This window comes from Gigantopelta aegis, chromosome 1 (genome assembly GCF_016097555.1).
Source record: "Gigantopelta aegis isolate Gae_Host chromosome 1, Gae_host_genome, whole genome shotgun sequence".
Classification (NCBI taxonomy): Eukaryota; Metazoa; Mollusca; class Gastropoda; order Neomphalida; family Peltospiridae; genus Gigantopelta; species Gigantopelta aegis.
This window is the reverse complement of record NC_054699.1, coordinates 10,106,605-10,126,984: the sequence shown is the minus strand read 5'-3', so window position 1 is coordinate 10,126,984 and position 20,380 is coordinate 10,106,605. Positions and strand designations below refer to the sequence as shown.

At 39.8% G+C, this 20,380-nt stretch overlaps 1 protein-coding gene across 2 annotated transcripts in view; it reads left to right on the top strand.

Moving 5' to 3' along the window:
* The window catches only part of LOC121370561 (proline-, glutamic acid- and leucine-rich protein 1-like), a 56,934-nt gene that overhangs the window by 24,109 nt on the left and 12,445 nt on the right, over positions 1 to 20,380 (top strand). For both annotated transcript variants that reach the window (XM_041495879.1, XM_041495872.1), the window contains exons 10-13: positions 9,693 to 9,787; positions 16,136 to 16,246; positions 17,940 to 18,078; positions 18,332 to 18,482. In XM_041495879.1, coding sequence (XP_041351813.1) covers positions 9,693 to 9,787; positions 16,136 to 16,246; positions 17,940 to 18,078; positions 18,332 to 18,482 — 496 coding nt within the window. The remainder of the gene's footprint in view (positions 1 to 9,692; positions 9,788 to 16,135; positions 16,247 to 17,939; positions 18,079 to 18,331; positions 18,483 to 20,380) is intronic.

Sequence of the window (20,380 nt, the reverse complement as noted above, 5' to 3'; positions counted from 1 at the left end):
TAAAGGGTTGGGACATACAGGTACAGGTAGCCCAGTGATAAAGGGTTGGGACATACAGGTACACGTAGCCCAGTGATAAAGGGTTGGGACATACAGGTACACGTAGCCCAGTGATAAAGGGTTGGGACATACAGGTACACGTAGCCCAGTGATAAAGGGTTGGGACATACAGGTACACGTAGCCCAGTGATAAAGGGTTGGGACATACAGGTACACGTAGCCCAGTGATAAAGGGTTGGGACATACAGGTACACGTAGCCCAGTGATAAAGGGTTGGGACATACAGGTACACGTAGCCCAGTGATAAAGGGTTGGGACATACAGGTACACGTAGCCCAGTGACAAAGGGTTGGGACATACAGGTACAGGTAGCCCAGTGACAAAGGGTTGGGACATACAGGTACAGGTAGCCCAGTGACAAAGGGTTGGGACATACAGGTACACGTAGCCCAGTGACAAAGGGTTGGGACATACAGGTACACGTAGCCCAGTGACAAAGGGTTGGGACATACAGGTACACGTAGCCCAGTGACAAAGGGTTGGGACATACAGGTACAGGTAGCCCAGTGACAAAGGGTTGGGACATACAGGTACAGGTAGCCCAGTGACAAAGGGTTGGGACATACAGGTACAGGTAGCCCAGTGACAAAGGGTTGGGACATACAGGTACAGGTAGCCCAGTGACAAAGGGTTGGGACATACAGGTACAGGTAGCCCAGTGACAAAGGGTTGGGACATACAGGTACAGGTAGCCCAGTGACAAAGGGTTGGGACATACAGGTACAGGTAGCCCAGTGACAAAGGGTTGGGACATACAGGTACAGGTAGCCCAGTGACAAAGGGTTGGGACATACAGGTACAGGTAGCCCAGTGACAAAGGGTTGGGACATACAGGTACAGGTAGCCCAGTGACAAAGGGTTGGGACATACAGGTACAGGTAGCCCAGTGACAAAGGGTTGGGACATACAGGTACAGGTAGCCCAGTGACAAAGGGTTGGGACATACAGGTACAGGTAGCCCAGTGACAAAGGGTTGGGACATACAGGTACAGGTAGCCCAGTGACAAAGGGTTGGGACATACAGGTACAGGTAGCCCAGTGACAAAGGGTTGGGACATACAGGTACAGGTAGCCCAGTGACAAAGGGTTGGGACATACAGGTACAGGTAGCCCAGTGACAAAGGGTTGGGACATACAGGTACAGGTAGCCCAGTGACAAAGGGTTGGGACATACAGGTACAGGTAGCCCAGTGACAAAGGGTTGGGACATACAGGTACAGGTAGCCCAGTGACAAAGGGTTGGGACATACAGGTACAGGTAGCCCAGTGACAAAGGGTTGGGACATACAGGTACAGGTAGCCCAGTGACAAAGGGTTGGGACATACAGGTACAGGTAGCCCAGTGACAAAGGGTTGGGACATACAGGTACAGGTAGCCCAGTGACAAAGGGTTGGGACATACAGGTACAGGTAGCCCAGTGACAAAGGGTTGGGACATACAGGTACAGGTAGCCCAGTGACAAAGGGTTGGGACATACAGGTACAGGTAGCCCAGTGACAAAGGGTTGGGACATACAGGTACAGGTAGCCCAGTGACAAAGGGTTGGGACATACAGGTACAGTAGCCCAGTGACAAAGGGTTGGGACATACAGGTACAGGTAGCCCAGTGACAAAGGGTTGGGACATACAGGTACATGTAGCCCAGTGACAAAGGGTTGGGACATACAGGTACATGTAGCCCAGTGACAAAGGGTTGGGACATACAGGTACATGTAGCCCAGTGACAAAGGGTTGGGACATACAGGTACAGGTAGCCCAGTGATAAAGCGTTTGCTTGATGCGCGGTTGGTCTGGGATCGATCCCCGTCGGTGGGCTCATTGGGCTATTTCTCACTCCAGCCAGTGCACTACGACTGGTATATCAAAGGCCGTGGTACGTGTTGTCCTGTCTGTGGGATGGTGCATATAAAAGATCCCTTGCTGTTAATCGAAAAGAGTAGTCCATGAAATGGCAACAGCAGGTTTCCTCTCTCAATCTCTGTGTGGTCCTTAACCATATGTCCAACGCCATATAACTGTACACAAAATGTGTTGAGTGCATCGTTAAATAGAACATTTCCTTCCTTCAACATGTATAAAAACAAAGATCTGCAGTTTGTGCCCCAAGCTGCGAATATAGTTCACACTCCGTGGTATCCAAGACTGCACGTGTAGTCACACAGATTAAACAGTATGATTTTATTGATACTGAAATGTTTATAAATTCATTGTATTTCTGTTTTGGAGAGAGTGTTCACAACATCAGGAGATGTGGTCGCTACCTAAAGAGCCACTTTTCTTCTAGACAGTGTTTACATGCTTGTTTTGTTTTTGCGTCTTGTTAATTTTCTATTTATTATAATTCTGTTTTTATACTTACTTACTTAATTCCCTTCGTGCTAAGAAGCCCATAAGGCTGTAACCAGAGATCACCACTGCTGCCTGTCTTTTGCCAGCTTCTCCAGCAGCCCCCAGCTCAGACTGTCCTCCTCCATGTTTCTTTCGGTCTTCCCCGTTTCCTTTTTCCAGGAGTGCTGTTTGAGGCATTTTGATAACATGGCCAATCCAGCGCCATCTTCGGCGCTTGATCTCTGATACCAATGACTGTGGAGGTTTCTTTATGGAGTTCTTCATTGGTTAAGATGTTGGGCCAGAAGATATTCAGAATCCTGTATATGTATATGTACATTTAAATATGTATCTGTGTATGTGTATGTGTATATTTATGTTTATGTGTCTGTCTGTGTATGTCTCTGTATCTGTATATGTAGCTGTATATGTAGCTGTAGCTGTATATGTAGCTGTAGCTGTATATGTAGCTGTAGCTGTATATGTATATGCAGCTGTATATGTAGCTGTAGCTGTATATGTAGCTGTAGCTGTATATGTATCTGTAGCTGTATATGTAGCTGGAGCTGTATATGTAGCTGGAGCTGTATATGTAGCTGTAGATGTATATGTAGCTGGAGATGTATATGTAGCTGTAGCTGTATATGTAGCTGGAGATGTATATGTAGCTGTAGCTGTATATGTAGCTGTAGCTGTATATGTATATGCAGCTGTATATGTAGCTGTAGCTGTATATGTAGCTGTAGCTGGAGATGTATATGTAGCTGGAGCTGTATATGTAGCTGTATATGTAGCTGGAGATGTATATGTAGCTGTAGCTGTATATGTAGCTGGAGATGTATATGTAGCTGTATATGTAGCTGTAGCTGTATATGTATATGCAGCTGTATATGTAGCTGTAGCTGTAGCTGGAGATGTATATGTAGCTGGAGCTGTATATGTAGCTGTAGCTGTATATGTAGCTGTATATGTAGCTGTAGCTGTATATGTAGCTGTAGCTGTATATGTAGCTGTAGCTGTAGCTGTATATGTAGCTGTATATGTAGCTGTATATGTAGCTGGAGCTGTATATGTAGCTGTAGCTGTATATGTAGCTGGAGCTGTATATGTAGCTGTAGCTGTAGCTGTATATGTAGCTGGAGCTGTATATGTAGCTGTAGCTGTATATGTAGCTGTAGCTGTATATGTAGCTGTATATGTAGCTGTAGATGTAGCTGTATATGTAGCTGGAGCTGTATATGTAGATGTAGCTGGAGATGTATATGTAGCTGTAGCTGTATATGTAGCTGGAGCTGTATATGTATATGTACATACATGTATAAATATATATAAACGATCGCTGATGCTGCAGATTGCTCCTCTACCCCCCACTTTCTTCGCCAGTGCTTAATTCTTATCTCTTTTATCCATTAGATACCTTGCGTAACAATACACTTCAGTAGTGCCTATAAGCAAACAAACATATATTTTTAACCTTGAGTAAACGAAAAGCTATAAAAATTATGTCGACAACCAATTGTAACTGATGATTGGTTGGTTTTACTAACCAGTCATCATCAAACATGACAATCCAACCAATTCCCATCAGTAATATTCATAGAGGTGTCCGGGGGAAATCCACTCCGACTCCTTCGCAACAATGAACACTGTTGCCAGCTTGCTCGAGATTAGTCTACCATCACCACCACCCCACCCCATCCACCTACTCACCCCCCACTCGGGGTGTTGATTAATAGTTTCGGACTGTTAACCAAGTAGCGAGTTAACTTTACTGGTAAGCAAGCGACTGTGACTCTGGTTTATAGAGATACATGTACACAGCCGCTTTGCCAGGACTAACGAGAAGAAGAGACCACGGGGTGTCCAATGTTGGAGGCTCAACCCCCAGCGGCGGTCCCTTCTGCAATGCCAGCCCCCAGGAAGCATGACTCAACACCGCAACGGGTGGGATCAAAATTGGTGGCTAGACCTCCACCGGTGGTCCCTTCTGCAATGCCAGCCCCCAGGAAGCATGACTCAACACCGCAACGGGTGGGATCAAAATTGGTGGCTAGACCTCCACCCGGTGGTCCCTTCTGCAATGCCAGCCCCCAGGAAGCATGACTCAACACCGCAACGGGTGGGATCAAAATTGGTGGCTAGACCTCCACCCGGTGGTCCCTTCTGCAATGCCAGCCCCCAGGAAGCATGACTCAACACCGCAACGGGTGGGATCAAAATTGGTGGCTAGACCTCCACCGGTGATGCCAGCCCCCAGGAAGCATGACTCAACACCGCAACGGGTGCAAAATGCCCTCCACCGGTGATCCCCTGCAATGCCAGCCCCCAGGAAGCATGACTCAACACCGCAACGGGTGGGATCAAAATTGGTGGCTAGACCTCCACCCGGTGGTCCCTTCTGCAATGCCAGCCCCCAGGAAGCATGACCCGACACCGCAACGGGTGGGATCAAAATTGGTGGCTAGACCTCCACCAGTGGTCCCTTCTGCAATGCCAGCCCCCAGGAAGCATGACCCGACACCGCAACGGGTGGGATCAAAATTGGTGGCTAGACCTCCACCCGGTGGTCCCTTCTGCAATGCCAGCCCCCAGGAAGCATGACCCGACACCGCAACGGGTGGGATCAAAATTGGTGGCTAGACCTCCACCGGTGGTCCCTTCTGCAATGCCAGCCCCCAGGAAGCATGACCCGACACCGCAACGGGTGGGATCAAAATTGGTGGCTAGACCTCCACCGGTGGTCCCTTCTGCAATGCCAGCCCCCAGGAAGCATGACTCAACACCGCAACAGGGTTGGGGGGGGGGGGGGTCAAAATTGGTGGCTATATCTGCAGCGGCAGTCGCTTCTGCGATGCCAGTCCCCAGGAAGCATGACCAGACACCGCCACAGGGGTGGGATCAAAATTGGTGGCTATACCTCCACCGGTGATCCCTTCTGCAATGCCAGCCCCTTGGAAGTGTGACCCAACTGCCACGGGGAGGGGGGGCATCAAAACTGGTGTCTATACCTGCAATGCCAGTCCCCAGGAAGCGTGACCCGACACTGCCATGGGGTGGAGGGGGGTCAAAACTGGTGGCTATACCTCCACCGGCGATCCGTTCTGTAAGGAAAGAACCAGCGCAGACAGTTACACTGCCAGCAGAGGATCCAGCACCTATGCCACCCCAATAGCATCAAGGAAGGAACGGACTGAACAGGTTATCAGTGTGCACAGTCCTACCAGTCCGTACTCTGCTATGGCGGACTCACTGGCCCCAGCCCGTAAGCCCGTAAGGGCAGTCCTGCTGTTTTTGGAGCTGAGCCAGATAAGCAACGAAAGTTGTCAGAGGACTCCGGTCTGAAGTGGAGCCTGCAGGTCAACAAGAACCGACCCCAGTTTGCCAAGCTACTAGTAGCCGACACTTCAGATACAGCTAATCTCATCGCTGGATACTTCCCAGATTCGTTTAAACTTCTTCCACCTGACATTGGCAACGGAAAGAAAGAAATGTTTTATTTAACGACGCACTCAACATATTATATTTTATGGTTATATGGCGTCAGACATATGGTTAAGGACCACACAAATATTAAGAGAGGAAACCTGCTGTCACCACTTCATGGGCTACTCTTTTTGATTAGCAGCAAGGGATCTTTTATATGCACCATCCCACAGACAGGGTAGTACATACCACAGCCTTTGATATACCAGTCATGGTGCACTGGCTGGAACTAGAAATAGCCCAATGGGTTTACCGACCGAGAGGTAGCCTAGCGGTACAGCGCTTCGGATGTGGGGAAGACATCCAACATTATTTTCTCTTCATTTTGGTTGGTTAACAGTGATTAGGCTACACTATACCCAGAACACAAAGTACTATACACATAATTCAACTTTTAAAATTATTTGATTATGCATATTTTAGACGAGTGGTAAAGCCTTCGCTTTATGCGCGGTCGGTTTGGGATCAATCCCCCGCCCATTGCGCTATTTCTTGCTCCAGCCAGTGCACCACGACTGGTACATAAAAGGCAGTGGTATGTGATATTCTGTCTATGGGATGGTGCATATAAAAGATCCCTTGCTGCTAATCGAAAAGAGTAGCCCATGAAGTGGCGACAGCAGGTTTCCTCTCTCAATATCTGTGTGGTCCTTAACCATATATTCGACGCCATATAACTGTAAATAAAATGTGTTGAATGCGTCGTTAAATAAAACATTTCCTTCATTCCATGGAAAATTTTGACAAAAGAATCTGCTTGGTTCATATATTTGAATTATTCCCCCTCTCCCCCCATCCCCCATCCCTCGGGTCCAACTCACACTGTGTTTTTGACCAAGAAGTTCATTATGCCATGGACTTGGTTGTACAGAAAAAGGTAGGTCTCAGTGAAGGCCAACAGTGAACACAGTTGTTTGAACTTTACCAGGAAATGTGTGTCATAGCCTTGTATGTTTCTGACCACTGAAAACTCCCAGGTCTTTGAACAGTACGTAGGTGTTTGGAAGACCAGTGAAAAACACCCCAGGTCTTTTAACTTTTAACAGTACGTAGGTATTTGGAAGGCCAGTGAAAAACACCCCAGGTCTTTTAACTTTTAACAGTACGTAGGTATTTGGAAGGCCAGTGAAAAAAAACCCAGGTCTTTAACTTTTAACAGTACGTAGGTATTTGGAAGGCCAGTGAAAAACACCCCAGGTCTTTTAACTTTTAACAGTACGTAGGTATTTGGAAGGCCAGTGAAAAACACCCCAGGTCTTTAACTTTTAACAGTACGTAGGTATTTGGAAGGCCAGTGAAAAACACCCCAGGTCTTTAACTTTTAACAGTACGTAGGTATTTGGAAGGCCAGTGAAAAATACCCCATGTCTTTTACTTTTAACAGTACGTAGGTATTTGGAAGGCCAGTGAAAAACACCCCAGGTCTTTAACTTTTAACAGTACGTAGGTATTTGAAAGGCCAGTGAAAAACACCCCAGGTCTTTAACTTTTAACAGTACGTAGGTATTTGGAAGGCCAGTGAAAAACACCCCATGTCTTTTAACTTTTAACAGTACGTAGGTATTTGGAAGGCCAGTGAAAAACACCCAGGTCTTTTAACTTTTAACAGTACGTAGGTATTTGGAAGGCCAGTGAAAAATACCCCATGTCTTTTAACTTTTAACAGTACATAGGTATTTGGAATTCATGGATTGAAAAGGTACTATCCTAAATTTGTATTAATTATCAGGGAATATTTTGTTTTCAAAATCACGATTAGCAATATTTCTCGTCAATTGAAAATTGATTAGCAATTATTGTTAAATGTTTTAAAATTGTGTAGCTATCTCTGAAACTTGTGTAGTGAAGTGTGACGCGATACTGAACAAAGTGTTCCCTGGTTATATGTATTTATATTCTTGTGTGTTCTTAAGTTTGTTCACTGCACTAGTTCACAAATTACATGAAAATTAGACCGCAATGAACAAACGTGATTTCACAGTGCGGTATTGAATTTTTTAAATGTACAAACTTAAAGGTAAAATTCAGTTTGGGCTACAGCAAACATTATTCTATAACTTGTATAGGTAATGTTAGTACATGTACAGGCCATAGGATTTCAAAGTTCATGGGAAACCCTTTTTCCATTCTGTGCCTTTGTGATCACGGAAAACTAGTTTTTAGGTAACGCTGAATAGTCGTACTCGATATAATAATCATGGAAAACGAACTTTCTCATCCATGATTTCACCGACATGGTACTAGAAACTATCGTTTCCATGAAATCCGAACACCTGCATGTATTTGAAAAACCTCTTGTTAATTGGAAGCCTGTTACTATAGCAACAAGCGCCATACAGTTTGTGTTATGAATATATTGGTAACCTGAACAAAAGTGGCCCTGGCAGTGTATATGGTTTAAGCCAGTAACATTAAATATGGCAGGTGCTGCAAGATTTGAAATTCATTTTGTGAAATGAGAAAGCAGTCTCTGCTTCTGTTATTTTCAGCTTGAAGCAAATGATAGAAATTGAAAAGACGTTCTAGACTAATACTCTTATTTTATGTAAATATAAACTAATCATTTTCTTGGTGGGGTTTTTTTTTTTTTTTACTGTGTTTAATTAAAACATTCTAGACCACTTCTACTCATATAAACTCTAATATATGTCTAATATTTAAAAAAAAGAAAAACAAAGAGTCAATTTGAATGAATAATGGGGGTTTTTCTGAATAGTTTTATAGTGATATAAGGCGGAAAGCAAAAGCTGCTTGATAAAGGTGAAATTGATTGTCAAACATATGTTTTTATTTTGAGTGTCAGTTGCCTCTTCTTGTCAGCTTTGAGCCATGTACAGGGTTCACGGAGGGTGGGACATAACCTAGTGGTAAAGTTATCACCTGATGCATGGCCGGTTTAGGATTGATCCCTGTCCGTGGACCCATTGGGTTATTTCTCGTTCCAGCCAGTGCACCACGACTGGTACATTAAAGGTCATGGTATGTGCTATCATGTCTATGGTATGGTGCATATAAAAGATCCCTTGCTCCTAATGGACAAATATAGTGGGTTTCCTCTCTAAAATTACCATCTAATGGCCGATGATTAATTAATCAATGTGTTCTAGTGGTTTACTTTACTCTTTAAAACTAAGTTTACTCTTTAAACCCAACTTTACTCTTTTAAAACTGAGTTTACTTTACTTCAAATCAAGTTTATTCTTTATAACCGACTTAACTCTTTAAAACTAACTTTACTCTTTAAAACCAACTTTACTCTTTAAAACCAACTTTACTCTTTAAAACTAACTTTACTCTTTAAAACCAACTTTATTTTGTAAATACTGACTAATGTAACACTTTAAAACCGGCTTTACTACTTAAAACAACTTAACTCTTTAAAACTTACTTTACTCTTGAAAACTAACTTTACTCCATAAAACCAACTTTACTCTGTAAAACTGACTTCACTTCTTACAACTGACTTAACTCTTTAAAACTGACTTAACTCTTTAAAACTGACTTAACTCCGACTTTACTCTTTAAAACTGACTTTACTCTGACTTTGCCCTTTAAAACTGACTTTACTCTTTAAAACTGACTTTACTCCGACTTTGCCCTTTAAAACTGACTTTGCTCTTTAAAACTGACTTTACTCTTTAAAACCAACTTTATTCTTTAAAACTGACTTTACTCCCAACTTTACTCTTTACTCCCAACTTTACTCTTTAAAACTGACTTTACTCTTTAAAACCGACTTTTCTCTTTAAAATCGACTTTACTCTCAACTTTACTCTTTAAAACTGACTTTACTCTTTAAAACCGACTTTTCTCTTTCCAGCTGTCAAGGCCGTCCACGTCCAGGATCTGGTTGTTGGCTCGACTCCCGTTCCTGCAGCGCCAGGCTCTGACTGTTCTCGCCAGTCTCATCCGCAGGTTTGTTGGTTAAAGGGACATTCCCTAGTTTTTAAACACTAAGGCATATTTTTGACTATTTGAGCCATTTATCATAACACAAATCATACTTTACTTAAATTTTATTGTTTAGATTATCCATTTCTGTACATTCGAAGTGTTTTTGGTCATCCAGGTATTTTTAATATTACAAAATGCATTTCTCATATCTTTTAAAATGCACGTGCGTCTGAGAAGTGACAGCTATGGAGTCGAGTTTTAGTCTATTTTGAGAGGGTATTTCACCATTTTAAAGTCACAGACTAATGTTTCACTCAATTGAAACTTTATCCAAATGTGTTACAGGTTTGTAGATTAATTAAACTTAGTGTTAATTTTCACAGGTTGAAACTAGGGTCTGTCCCTTTAACTAAACTTAGTGTTAATTTTCACAGGTTGAAACTAGGGTCTGTCCCTTTAATAACAGTACAGTTCCAGGGGTTTAGCTGCTATTCACAAAATGCTAATTAAAGTTGAATTTGACAAATGTAGGGGTGGGACGTAACCCAAGGTGAAAGGTTTGCCTGATGTGTGGTCTGTCTGAGATCGATCCCCGTCGGTAGACCCATTGGGCTATTTCTCGTTCCAGCCAGTGCACTATGATTGGTGTATCAAAGGCCGGGGTATGTGCTGTCCTGTGTAGGATGGTGTATATAAAAGATCCCTCGTTACTAATGGAAAAATGCAGCAGGTTTCCTCTAAATTATATGTCAAAAATTACAGAATGTTTGACATCCAATAGCCAATGATTAATAAATCTATGTGCTCTAAGGGGCGAGACGTAGCCCAGTATTAAAGTGCTTGCGTGATGCGCGGTCGGTTTGGGATCAATCCCTGTCAGTGGGCCCATTGGGCTATTTCTCGCTCCAGCCAATGCATCACGACTGGTACATCAAAGGCCGTGGTATGTGCTATCCTGTCTATGGGATGGTGCATATAAAAGATCCCTTGCTGTTAATCGAAAAGAGTAGCCCATGACAGCGTGTTTTCGCCCTCAATATCTGAGTGGTCCTTAACCATATCTCCAACGCCATATAACCGTAAATAAAATGTGTTGAGTGCATCGTTAAATAGAACATTTCCTTCCTTCCTTCTATGTGTTCTAGTGGTGTCGTTAAGCAAAACAAACTAACATTTTGTTGTTTTATAACAACACATTTCCAGGATTTAAACTGTCAAAAGCAAAATGCAAACTAAAGTCGAATTTGGCAAATATATTTCATTAATTACACTATTGTGCGCCATTTATAAATATTAAAGTTTGATTAGCAACATTTTTAGTCATTTATGGTTAAATTTGGTGACTATAGTTCATTTAAAGGGACAGACCCTAGTTTCAACCCGTGAAAATTAACACTAAGTTTAGTTAAAGGGACAGACCCTAGTTTCAACCCGTGAACATTAACACTAAGTTTAGTTAAAGGGACAGACCCTAGTTTCAACCCGTGAACATTAACACTAAGTTTAGTTAATCTACAAACCTGTAGCACATTTGGATAAAGTTACAATTGAGTGAAACACGAGTTTGTGACTTTAAAACGGTGTTGACTCCATAACTGTTACTTCTCAGACGCACGTACGTTTTTAAAAATGTGAGAAATGCATTTTGTGATATTAAAACACCAGGATGACCAAAAACACTTCGAATGTACGGAAATTGATAATATAAACCATAAAATCTAAGTAAAGTATGATTTCAGTTATCAAACACGGCTACAATTGTCAAAAATATGCCTTAGTGTTTAAAAACTAGGGTATGTCCCTTTAATCTTATTAATTCACCACAAAAGCTAATTAGAATATTGTGTTGTATTTGTAGAAACAAAGCTCTTTATGAGTGAAGTTTCTCATGATTTAAAAAATTATTTAGTAACCTCTCTTTGAAGGAGAGGATAATTAAGGCATTTGGCCTGGTATGCATATTCAACGATATATAGGCCTAATGCACATTATTGCTTAATATCAACACGTATAATCGTATAGTTAATTAATAAAACGGTTAAATGTGACGGCTATTATATATAACGGGCGCAGCCATTTTGTACCATCTCAGTGAGTACGCCCTCTGGCGAGCTGGTGGTTACGTAATACTTAACGCGTAACGTCAGGAATGAGCCTTAGAACTAGAGAAACACAATCTACCTGGTTTTTGCAGGATGATAAATAGTCATACATTGCAATGTTCTGTAATAATACACATCCCAGTAAGCCAGCAATAAGTATATCCAGCACTATATAATATATTATTTTTCAATACAAAATAAAATCTACACAACAAGTCGAAACAATTACCGGGTAACAATGTTTTGCCCATGCATTAACCTACGTACTGAAATGATACACGGAGTGTTTTCTTAGTTAATTGTCTATGCTGTTAGTAGCTTCTTCCTGTGATTCCTGATTGGCAGGTGTGTATTTGATTGGTAACCAGACGAGCCAATTAATTGACACTGTCTAGACACAAAAATACATACCGGTATTGTGGAATATTATCTGTCGCCCCTAAAATTGTAATGGACATGGTTTATTACAGTAAATAGTTCTGTAAAACATTAAGTAGACTTTTCCATCTAAAACCACAGAACTGACCAATTACGTAGTCCCAAAGAAAGGAAAATTATCACTTGGGTATCGTGGGTTGTCGTTTTTGATCCAACGTAGCATATCAATAGGCCTAATAGTGTACATTTTTCCTTTGGGTTATTAAACAGAGAAAAATACTATAACCCGATTTTGTTCCGTTAATGCAACTTGAAATATATTTAGTTAAATAGTTTATTTATATTATTACGTCATTTATGCTGTTTTACAAGTCAGGTTGATCAAAGAGAAGCGCCTTGTCGAAAATTACTGCTTTTGTTTACACTGTACATACAGGAGATGGTCAGGAGCTGACGTCACTTCGCCCCAAGCTATCCCACCGGACGTCACAAAAACGAAACAAAATGGCTGCCCCCAGTTAGCAGGAATAATCATGGGTTTTTTATTAACTCTAAAATTACGCGTTTTTCATTTGTTAAAGTGTCAGTATGTGTTGGTGGTCCAGGTATGCATCTTTCCAACACATAAGGCTCTTGTTTGAGTTGACCCTACCTTTAATATTTTGGAAAAAAAATTGTATCTAAAACGTGCTTTTCAAAATGTTCCATGCTTGTTCATAATTAACTCATCATTACCCTCCCCACTGGCCCGGACCATATAGATCGGACTTTAAACTTTTAGACCTCCGTTCAAAATTTTATGTCGAAATTACTTCTTTTTTTTATAATATTATTAACTAGTCCAATCCTCTCTTCTTTCTCTTATTTATTTTTGGACTGTCCTTCTAAAATGCACAAAATTATATAAATATTCGGCCGAGCAGTCGATTCATTTTATTTTTGGCTTGTAAATTTTTTTTTTTTTTAATCCTACTAATTTCTTTTACTAATTGCTAATTTCAAAATTCTGTCCATTTTCAACCCCCCCCCCATCCCAAGTTAGGCCACCGATCTTATCAGAGGTCGGACTCGGGATGGGCGTGTTTGGGGCCCTGGTGGTATACGAACACGTTAAACTAGTTATCTATCTATCTATTTTCTTTTTGACCTCCCGATCTAATCTAGTGACAAAATTTAATGAGTAGAATTTTCTTTATTAATTAGAGATATGCATCAAAATTTTAAAGGCCCACTTTTGGATGTAAATTTTAAAATTGTCCCCTTAATTATTTTTTTTTGTCCCAGAGCAAGTCCCTGGCTATCCAGAGACAGGCCCCGGGATGGACATGCTCGAAACTCTAGTGGTATATGAGCATGAAAAAATTATTCGCAGTCGCACTCAGATCATTTTGAAAAGTTTTTTACCCAGTATAATTTTGATAAGTTTTGTACTCTGTATCATTATAGTTATTCAGGACATCTTGCCCTTTTATGTTGATCCCCAATATAAATATGCCAATCGACCAATATGTACATATTACTTATTCAGGACATCTTACCCGTTTATGTTGATGGCCAATATAAATATGCCAATCGACCAATATGTACATATTACTTCTTTTTTTCAAGCATTTGTAATTGTATTCCTTTTTTTATTTTATTTTGTCCAACCAAAACTTGCATTACATATATATATATAATTGTATATTAAATATTTGCTGCTCAAGTTTGCCAAATTGTGAATGATATTATTTGTCCCACTTAAAGCCTGCAATTCTACAAACTAGAGTGATTTACTAAATTAATGTTTACTGCCATTTTGGGTTATGATTTTGGTCATATAGAAACTAAAAATCAGTTGTAATTTGAGTGTCTGGGCTGGTTAAAATGTAGGTCGGGCTGCTTGTGCTCCCTAGCACATGCTAGTGCAGGTGACCCCCCACTGCCCCCATCCCTACCACCCACCCCAAAACCATTTCCTGTGAAAGTCGACACTGCGACCATAACAGATGTGTGCTACAACAGCTTGTCCAGAGTGTGCATGTTAAAACCTATGACCTGACCTGACCTGATTCAACCTTGATATGCTACACCTGTTTCCTCACATGTTCACTGTTTAACAGTTAGAACAAAATATACGTAATATTGATTAAGTTGGGCATTACAGAAACACTCTTTGAAAAGAGGATGAAATCATTTGCCTTGAGAAAAGAAATGGTTGTTTTTCACTTGGCAATCATGCTCACACACACACAGTCTTACTTATGATGAGTTTTGGCCCTTGAACTTAAGAGATATAAAAAATTGTTTTCCAGACTTCTTCTTTTTTGGCAATCAAAATATTGACTTGAAATTTTGTGTATAGCTTTATCATGTTCTGCTACAGACCAAGTTTGACTTTTGTGGCAATATACCTATGTGTTTCACAGAGTTATGGCCCTTGACCTCAGGAGACATGAACATTTGTTGGGCCCGGTAGGGGACATGTATTGCTTTAGCACTACTTTCAGGTTGTCTTATGGGGGATTGGCATTTCTATATACTACTGTAACAGTACTTCAGCTTTTTCTAGGATATACCAAACATTGTAAAGAATTTGTGACTATCTTAAATTTGCGCAAAACGTGATCAATGAAACCATGCAGTTTCAAGGGGCAGGACCTAGCTCAGTGATACAGCACTCACCTGATTCGTGATCAATCTAGGATCGATTCCCCTCAGTGGGCCCATTGGGCTATTTCTTGTTCCAGCCAGTGCTCCACAACTGGTTTTAAAATGTCGTGGTATGTACTATCCTGTTGGTGGGATGGTGCATATAAAAGATCCCTTGTTGCTAATCAAAAAGAGTAGCCCATGAAGTGGCAACAGCGGGTTTCTTCTCTCAATATCTGTGTGGTCCTTAACCATATGTTTAATGCCATATAATCGTAAATAAAATGTGTTGAGTGTGTCGTTAAATAAAGCATTTCCTTCTTCTTCATTAAAACCTCTGACCTGACCTCATTCAACCTTGATATGCCACAACTGTTCCTAATGTGACCGGCCTCAGTGGCGTCGTGGTTAGGCCATCGGTCTACAGGCTGGTAGGTACTGGGTTCGGATCCTAGTCGAGGCATGGGATTTTTAATCCAGATACCGACTCCAAACCCTGAGTGAGTGCTCTGCAAGGCTCAATGGGTAGGTGTAAACCACTTGCACCGACCAGTGATCCATAACTGGTTCAACAAAGGCCATGGTTTGTGCAATCCTGCCTGTGGGAAATAAAAGATCCCTTGCTGCTAATCGGAAGAGTAGCCCATGTAGTGGCGACAGCAGGTTTCCTCTCAAAATCTGTGGTCCTTAACCATATGTCTGACGCCATATAACCATAGATAAATTGTGTTGAGTGCGTCGTTAAATAAAACATTTCTTTCTTTGTTCCTAATGTGTACTCTGTTTAACACTTAGAAGAAAATAGACTTAATATAGATTAAGTTGGGGATTACAGAAACCTTCCTTGAAAAGAGGATTAAAACATTGCATTACATTGACATACACAGTCTTACTTTATTACTTTCATTTTATCTATCTTATTAGTTCCCTTCCGGGGTGGAAAGTAGCCCAGTGGTAAAGCGTTCGCCTGATGCGCGGTTGGTCTAGGACCGATACCCAATGGTAGGCCCATTGGGCTATTTCTCGTTCCAGCCAGTGCACCACGACTGGTATATCAACGGCTGTGGTATGTGCTGTCCTGTCTGTGGGATGGTGCATATAAAAGATCCCTTTCTGCGTCAGAAAAATGTAGTGGGTTTCCTCTGATGACTACGAGTAAAAATTACCAAATGTTTGAAATCCAATAGCCGATGATTAATTAATCAAAACAAAAGAAACTTCAAACTTGATATTGATGTTTTTGTTGTTTTTCTTGCAGTGTGAGGCATGGTCTTCTCCCCCACAGTGACGTCATCAACAAACTGTTTCTACAGACGTTGTTCTCAACTCACTGGGACTCGGCCACTTACGGTCAAGAATGTCCGTTACGGTATGTTGTGTGCAAACTAGAGTTACTCCGATTTTATTATCCACATAGTACCAGATATATAGGGAAATATAACTGGTATGACCCACGTGTGTCGTAATGATTTCATGTGCACAACAAATGACGTAATTTTTGGAAGCGAGGTCATAACTTAATGCGGCTTCCCCAGTGTAAACGTTTATCTCTTTTTGGTTACGTTTGAAACATTTTGAAATGGTCCTAGCTTGTTATTCACAAAAATAATATTTTGGATAATGTGGATAATAAAGAAATTATTACACTCGTGTTGTGAATCGTACTGATTTTATGAAACCAGTGTCAGGATTCATGTATTACCCGAGCGAGAGCTCGGGTACTACAATAATTCTGACACTTGTTTCATAAACTCAGTACGACTCACAAATTCGTATAATAATCTCTATATATTCTCCCTTTTCATGATATTGTAGCTTTTAACCTTTAGACTACTGGATTAATTTTTGGCAGAAACCATGTTGAGTGGGTACAGGTTTATAATTTTTACTCACATATATTCACTTAATTTGTTTACAAATACATAAAATAAAGTTCATATTTGAATTGGTAATTATTATTTTCATGGGTTTTTCTAAGTTTTATGATATTTTAGATTACTTAATGTTGATTAAAATTAAGGGTTTTTTTTTTAAAGTTGTGTTTTCTTATGGGCATTTGTGGCCAGCTGTCCAGTATTTATGTCGATTATTCCCAATAACAGTGGTTTTGTAACCAGATTTTTTTATTATTTTTTTTAAACTACATGTAACTACGATTCATATCCCAGTATTTGGTGATTTTCGTTGTTGGCAAAACTATCAAATTTATAATCAAATTAGCTGTCACAATCAGCTATCGATCCTTGATAATGACCGTGACGTGCCGCCATTGTTGTCAAGCATAAATACTTAACAAAAACATGAGTTGTCTTCCATTTCGTGTTTAAAACAGTGGGAAATATGAATTGGGGAATGCACTGTATACAGTGTACATTGTGTTGACTGGCATGACGTCGAGTGAGATATCTCATCTTCAATAGTCACAAAGTTAATATATAATGGATAGGTTCAGACTACCAACTGCTAGTACAAAGTTGGCCATTTTTCTGCTCTCTTGACTTCTACGACTGTCCAGATGTCAGTCTGAGTGCTCTTACAACTCGATTTTCATTGTATACAACTTCTACAACCAATTGGTTATTAATCTGAGTGCACCCATAGTAAGTTGGGAGTTGGGAAAATGGGAAATTACAATGCTACCGTCGAGTAGGCAACTTTGTCGTAACATTTGACAGTCTGAGCCTAGTAGCCAAAACTAAAAAGTCTGTTGGCCCGTAATTAATTTTGTTGAGATTATAATTTAACATTTATTTTGTTTTAACAAATATCAACTGTTTTAAAATCAATTATTACGATTTAATTAACATTGTTAAGTAACCAGAATTCTGAAGATTTCTTAGTCATATGTATTTGGTACTTACATACTAACTTTTAGAATCAATTTTTCAGGTATTTTTGCACAGTTCTTTACACTATGTTTTAATTTAACTGTTGCATTTTTATACTGATGTTGATCATCACATTAATTTTGCCTTTACCATAGTTTGACACCCATAGCCGATGTATTTTTCGTGCTGGGGTGTCGTTAAACATTCATTCATTCATTCATTCAAATTTTTCAGATTTGTGCGACAGTCTGCATATTCTGGTCTGTTGCTATGGCTACAGGTGGCAGGTTATGGGACCAATTTGATACTGGAGGGAAACGATTTGGCCAAAGAACTTCTTCATGATATTGTTCCTGTTACAGACACAGTGAGAGTAAGGACTTTTTTAACTGTTACATCCGTTCTTCAGGGATGTGATACCCATTTAAAAATTAAAACTGAAATTATCTTAACCTTTAGCCTATTGGATTAATTTTGGACAAAATCCATCTTGAGTGGGTACAAGTTTATAATTTTTACTCACATGTATTCCCTTTATAGATGAAAAAATTATAAATTGTAATGTGGTTAAAATCATTTTTTATTTACAATGTTTAAGTTTATTGTTGTTTTTGACTATTTTTCAGCTGGATGTAAAGAAGAGAGATGTTAATGATGGCCCACCTGTTAAGAAGAAGAAGAAAGGTGGGGGGTACCAGGAGCTGGGTGGGGGAATCGGCTCACAGAAGAAGATGAATCGTTTTGCCACTGCTGACCTCACAGTGATAGCACTCGATGGTAAATGTCACAAAATCTTTATCACACAATAAAGACATACTATCACACAATAAAGACATACTATCACACAATAAAGTCATACTATCACACAAGTCATACTATCACACAATAAAGTCATACTATCACACAAGTCATACTATCACACAATAAAGTCATACTATCACACAATAAAGTCATACTATCACACAATAAAGACATACTATCACACAATAAAGTCATACTATCACACAAGTCATACTATCACACAAGTCATACTATCACACAATAAAGACATACTATCACACAATAAAGTCATACTATCACACAATAAAGTCATAATCTCACACAATAAAGTCATAATATCACACAATAAAATTATAATATCACACAATAAAAACTTAGTAACAGGTAATCTGACACAAAAATATTTAATTAATTGTGTGTGGTTCCCTTCACTTTAAAAAAAAAAGTGTTTTGACAAATTCTTTACAGAAAATACAGGGTTGGGGAGCCCTGAAACATCACCTTAGAATAGTCTTCTTTTATAAGTCTCACCAACACTCGGAATAGAACATTTGGCAATTGAATTAATTATGTTTTGGGGGGGGGTTTCAAACACATGTAACAAGATTCAGTCATTTACACATAATCCCATGCTACAATGAGCGTCTTAGCTGAAACAGGTGGGGATAACTCTATTCCAGATGGCGCGACGATCGACAGGGTCCCAGAAACCTGGTTTGTCTCTACTGGCTTCAGGTTATAAGCGACCAACTGAGTGACTTGAAATTACGTATCAGTTTGTTTTAACAGTAAAGTAATATTTTAAATATCAGAATGTGTTTTGTTGCATTTTTCTTAATGTCTATCTAATTGGGAAAAGTACATAAAAAAAACATTTGGGTGGCAAAGTTGAGTTTTTATGCGGCAAAGTGTACCCATGCACACGTTTTTATACAGTGTCAACACGAACGCATTGAGTATTATACAAAATATATATTTATTACCTTTACTGTTAATGTCTTTTCCAACATATCTAAGTATATAAAATACTAGACCGCCCTGTGTAGGAACATCCTGTATAGAGCCGTCATCACTATATATATATATATATATATATATGTTTTAATACTACACACGCACATGTTACCATCGACGTCCCAAACTGCGTTCACCTAACAACAAAAACACGAATACGATATTTACGGAAATATTATTCAACATTTTTCAGCTACGATACGTGAAACAAAATAGATTTTATCATTTAACGTAAAAAAAAGAAATCAACAATTTGGATGTCGATGAATCTGGCACCACTGCAAAACAAATTCATTCTAGTAAACAAAAGTTAAACACCCTACAGTGAACAGAAAAAAGTGTGACATTTCTAACTGCTTTCAGGCGCATGCGTTTGCAAAAAGTATCGTAATGCGCATGTGCAGTTCATCATTTTCCATTTTTAAGACAACTACATGAAAAAATATATGTTTCTTAATTATGCACAGTTGCCGAACACTTTTTTTATTCATTTAGCTGCGTTTTATCGAATGTAACCCGTGTTTTAAAGGAAAAATTCAATTTGTCAAGCGTTCTGGTCCGGTCCGCGTTTTATCAACACACACCGCTCACACTTGATGTCAATACTGATAGGCATTACGTCCATACCTGCACATAGTTTGTAAATTATAAAAAAATTTAATGAATTGATTCTAAATTTAAAAATTTATATACTCACACTTGATGTCAAATAGGCATTACGTCCATTACAAGTTTGTAAAATAATTTAATGAATTGATATTTATATACTCAAAATTATTTACAACTGTTATGAATGTATTATGAACACTATTCACTACAATAGAGCATGGGCGTACATAGGATTTTGAAAAGGGGGGTTCCAAAATAGATTGCTTAGATAT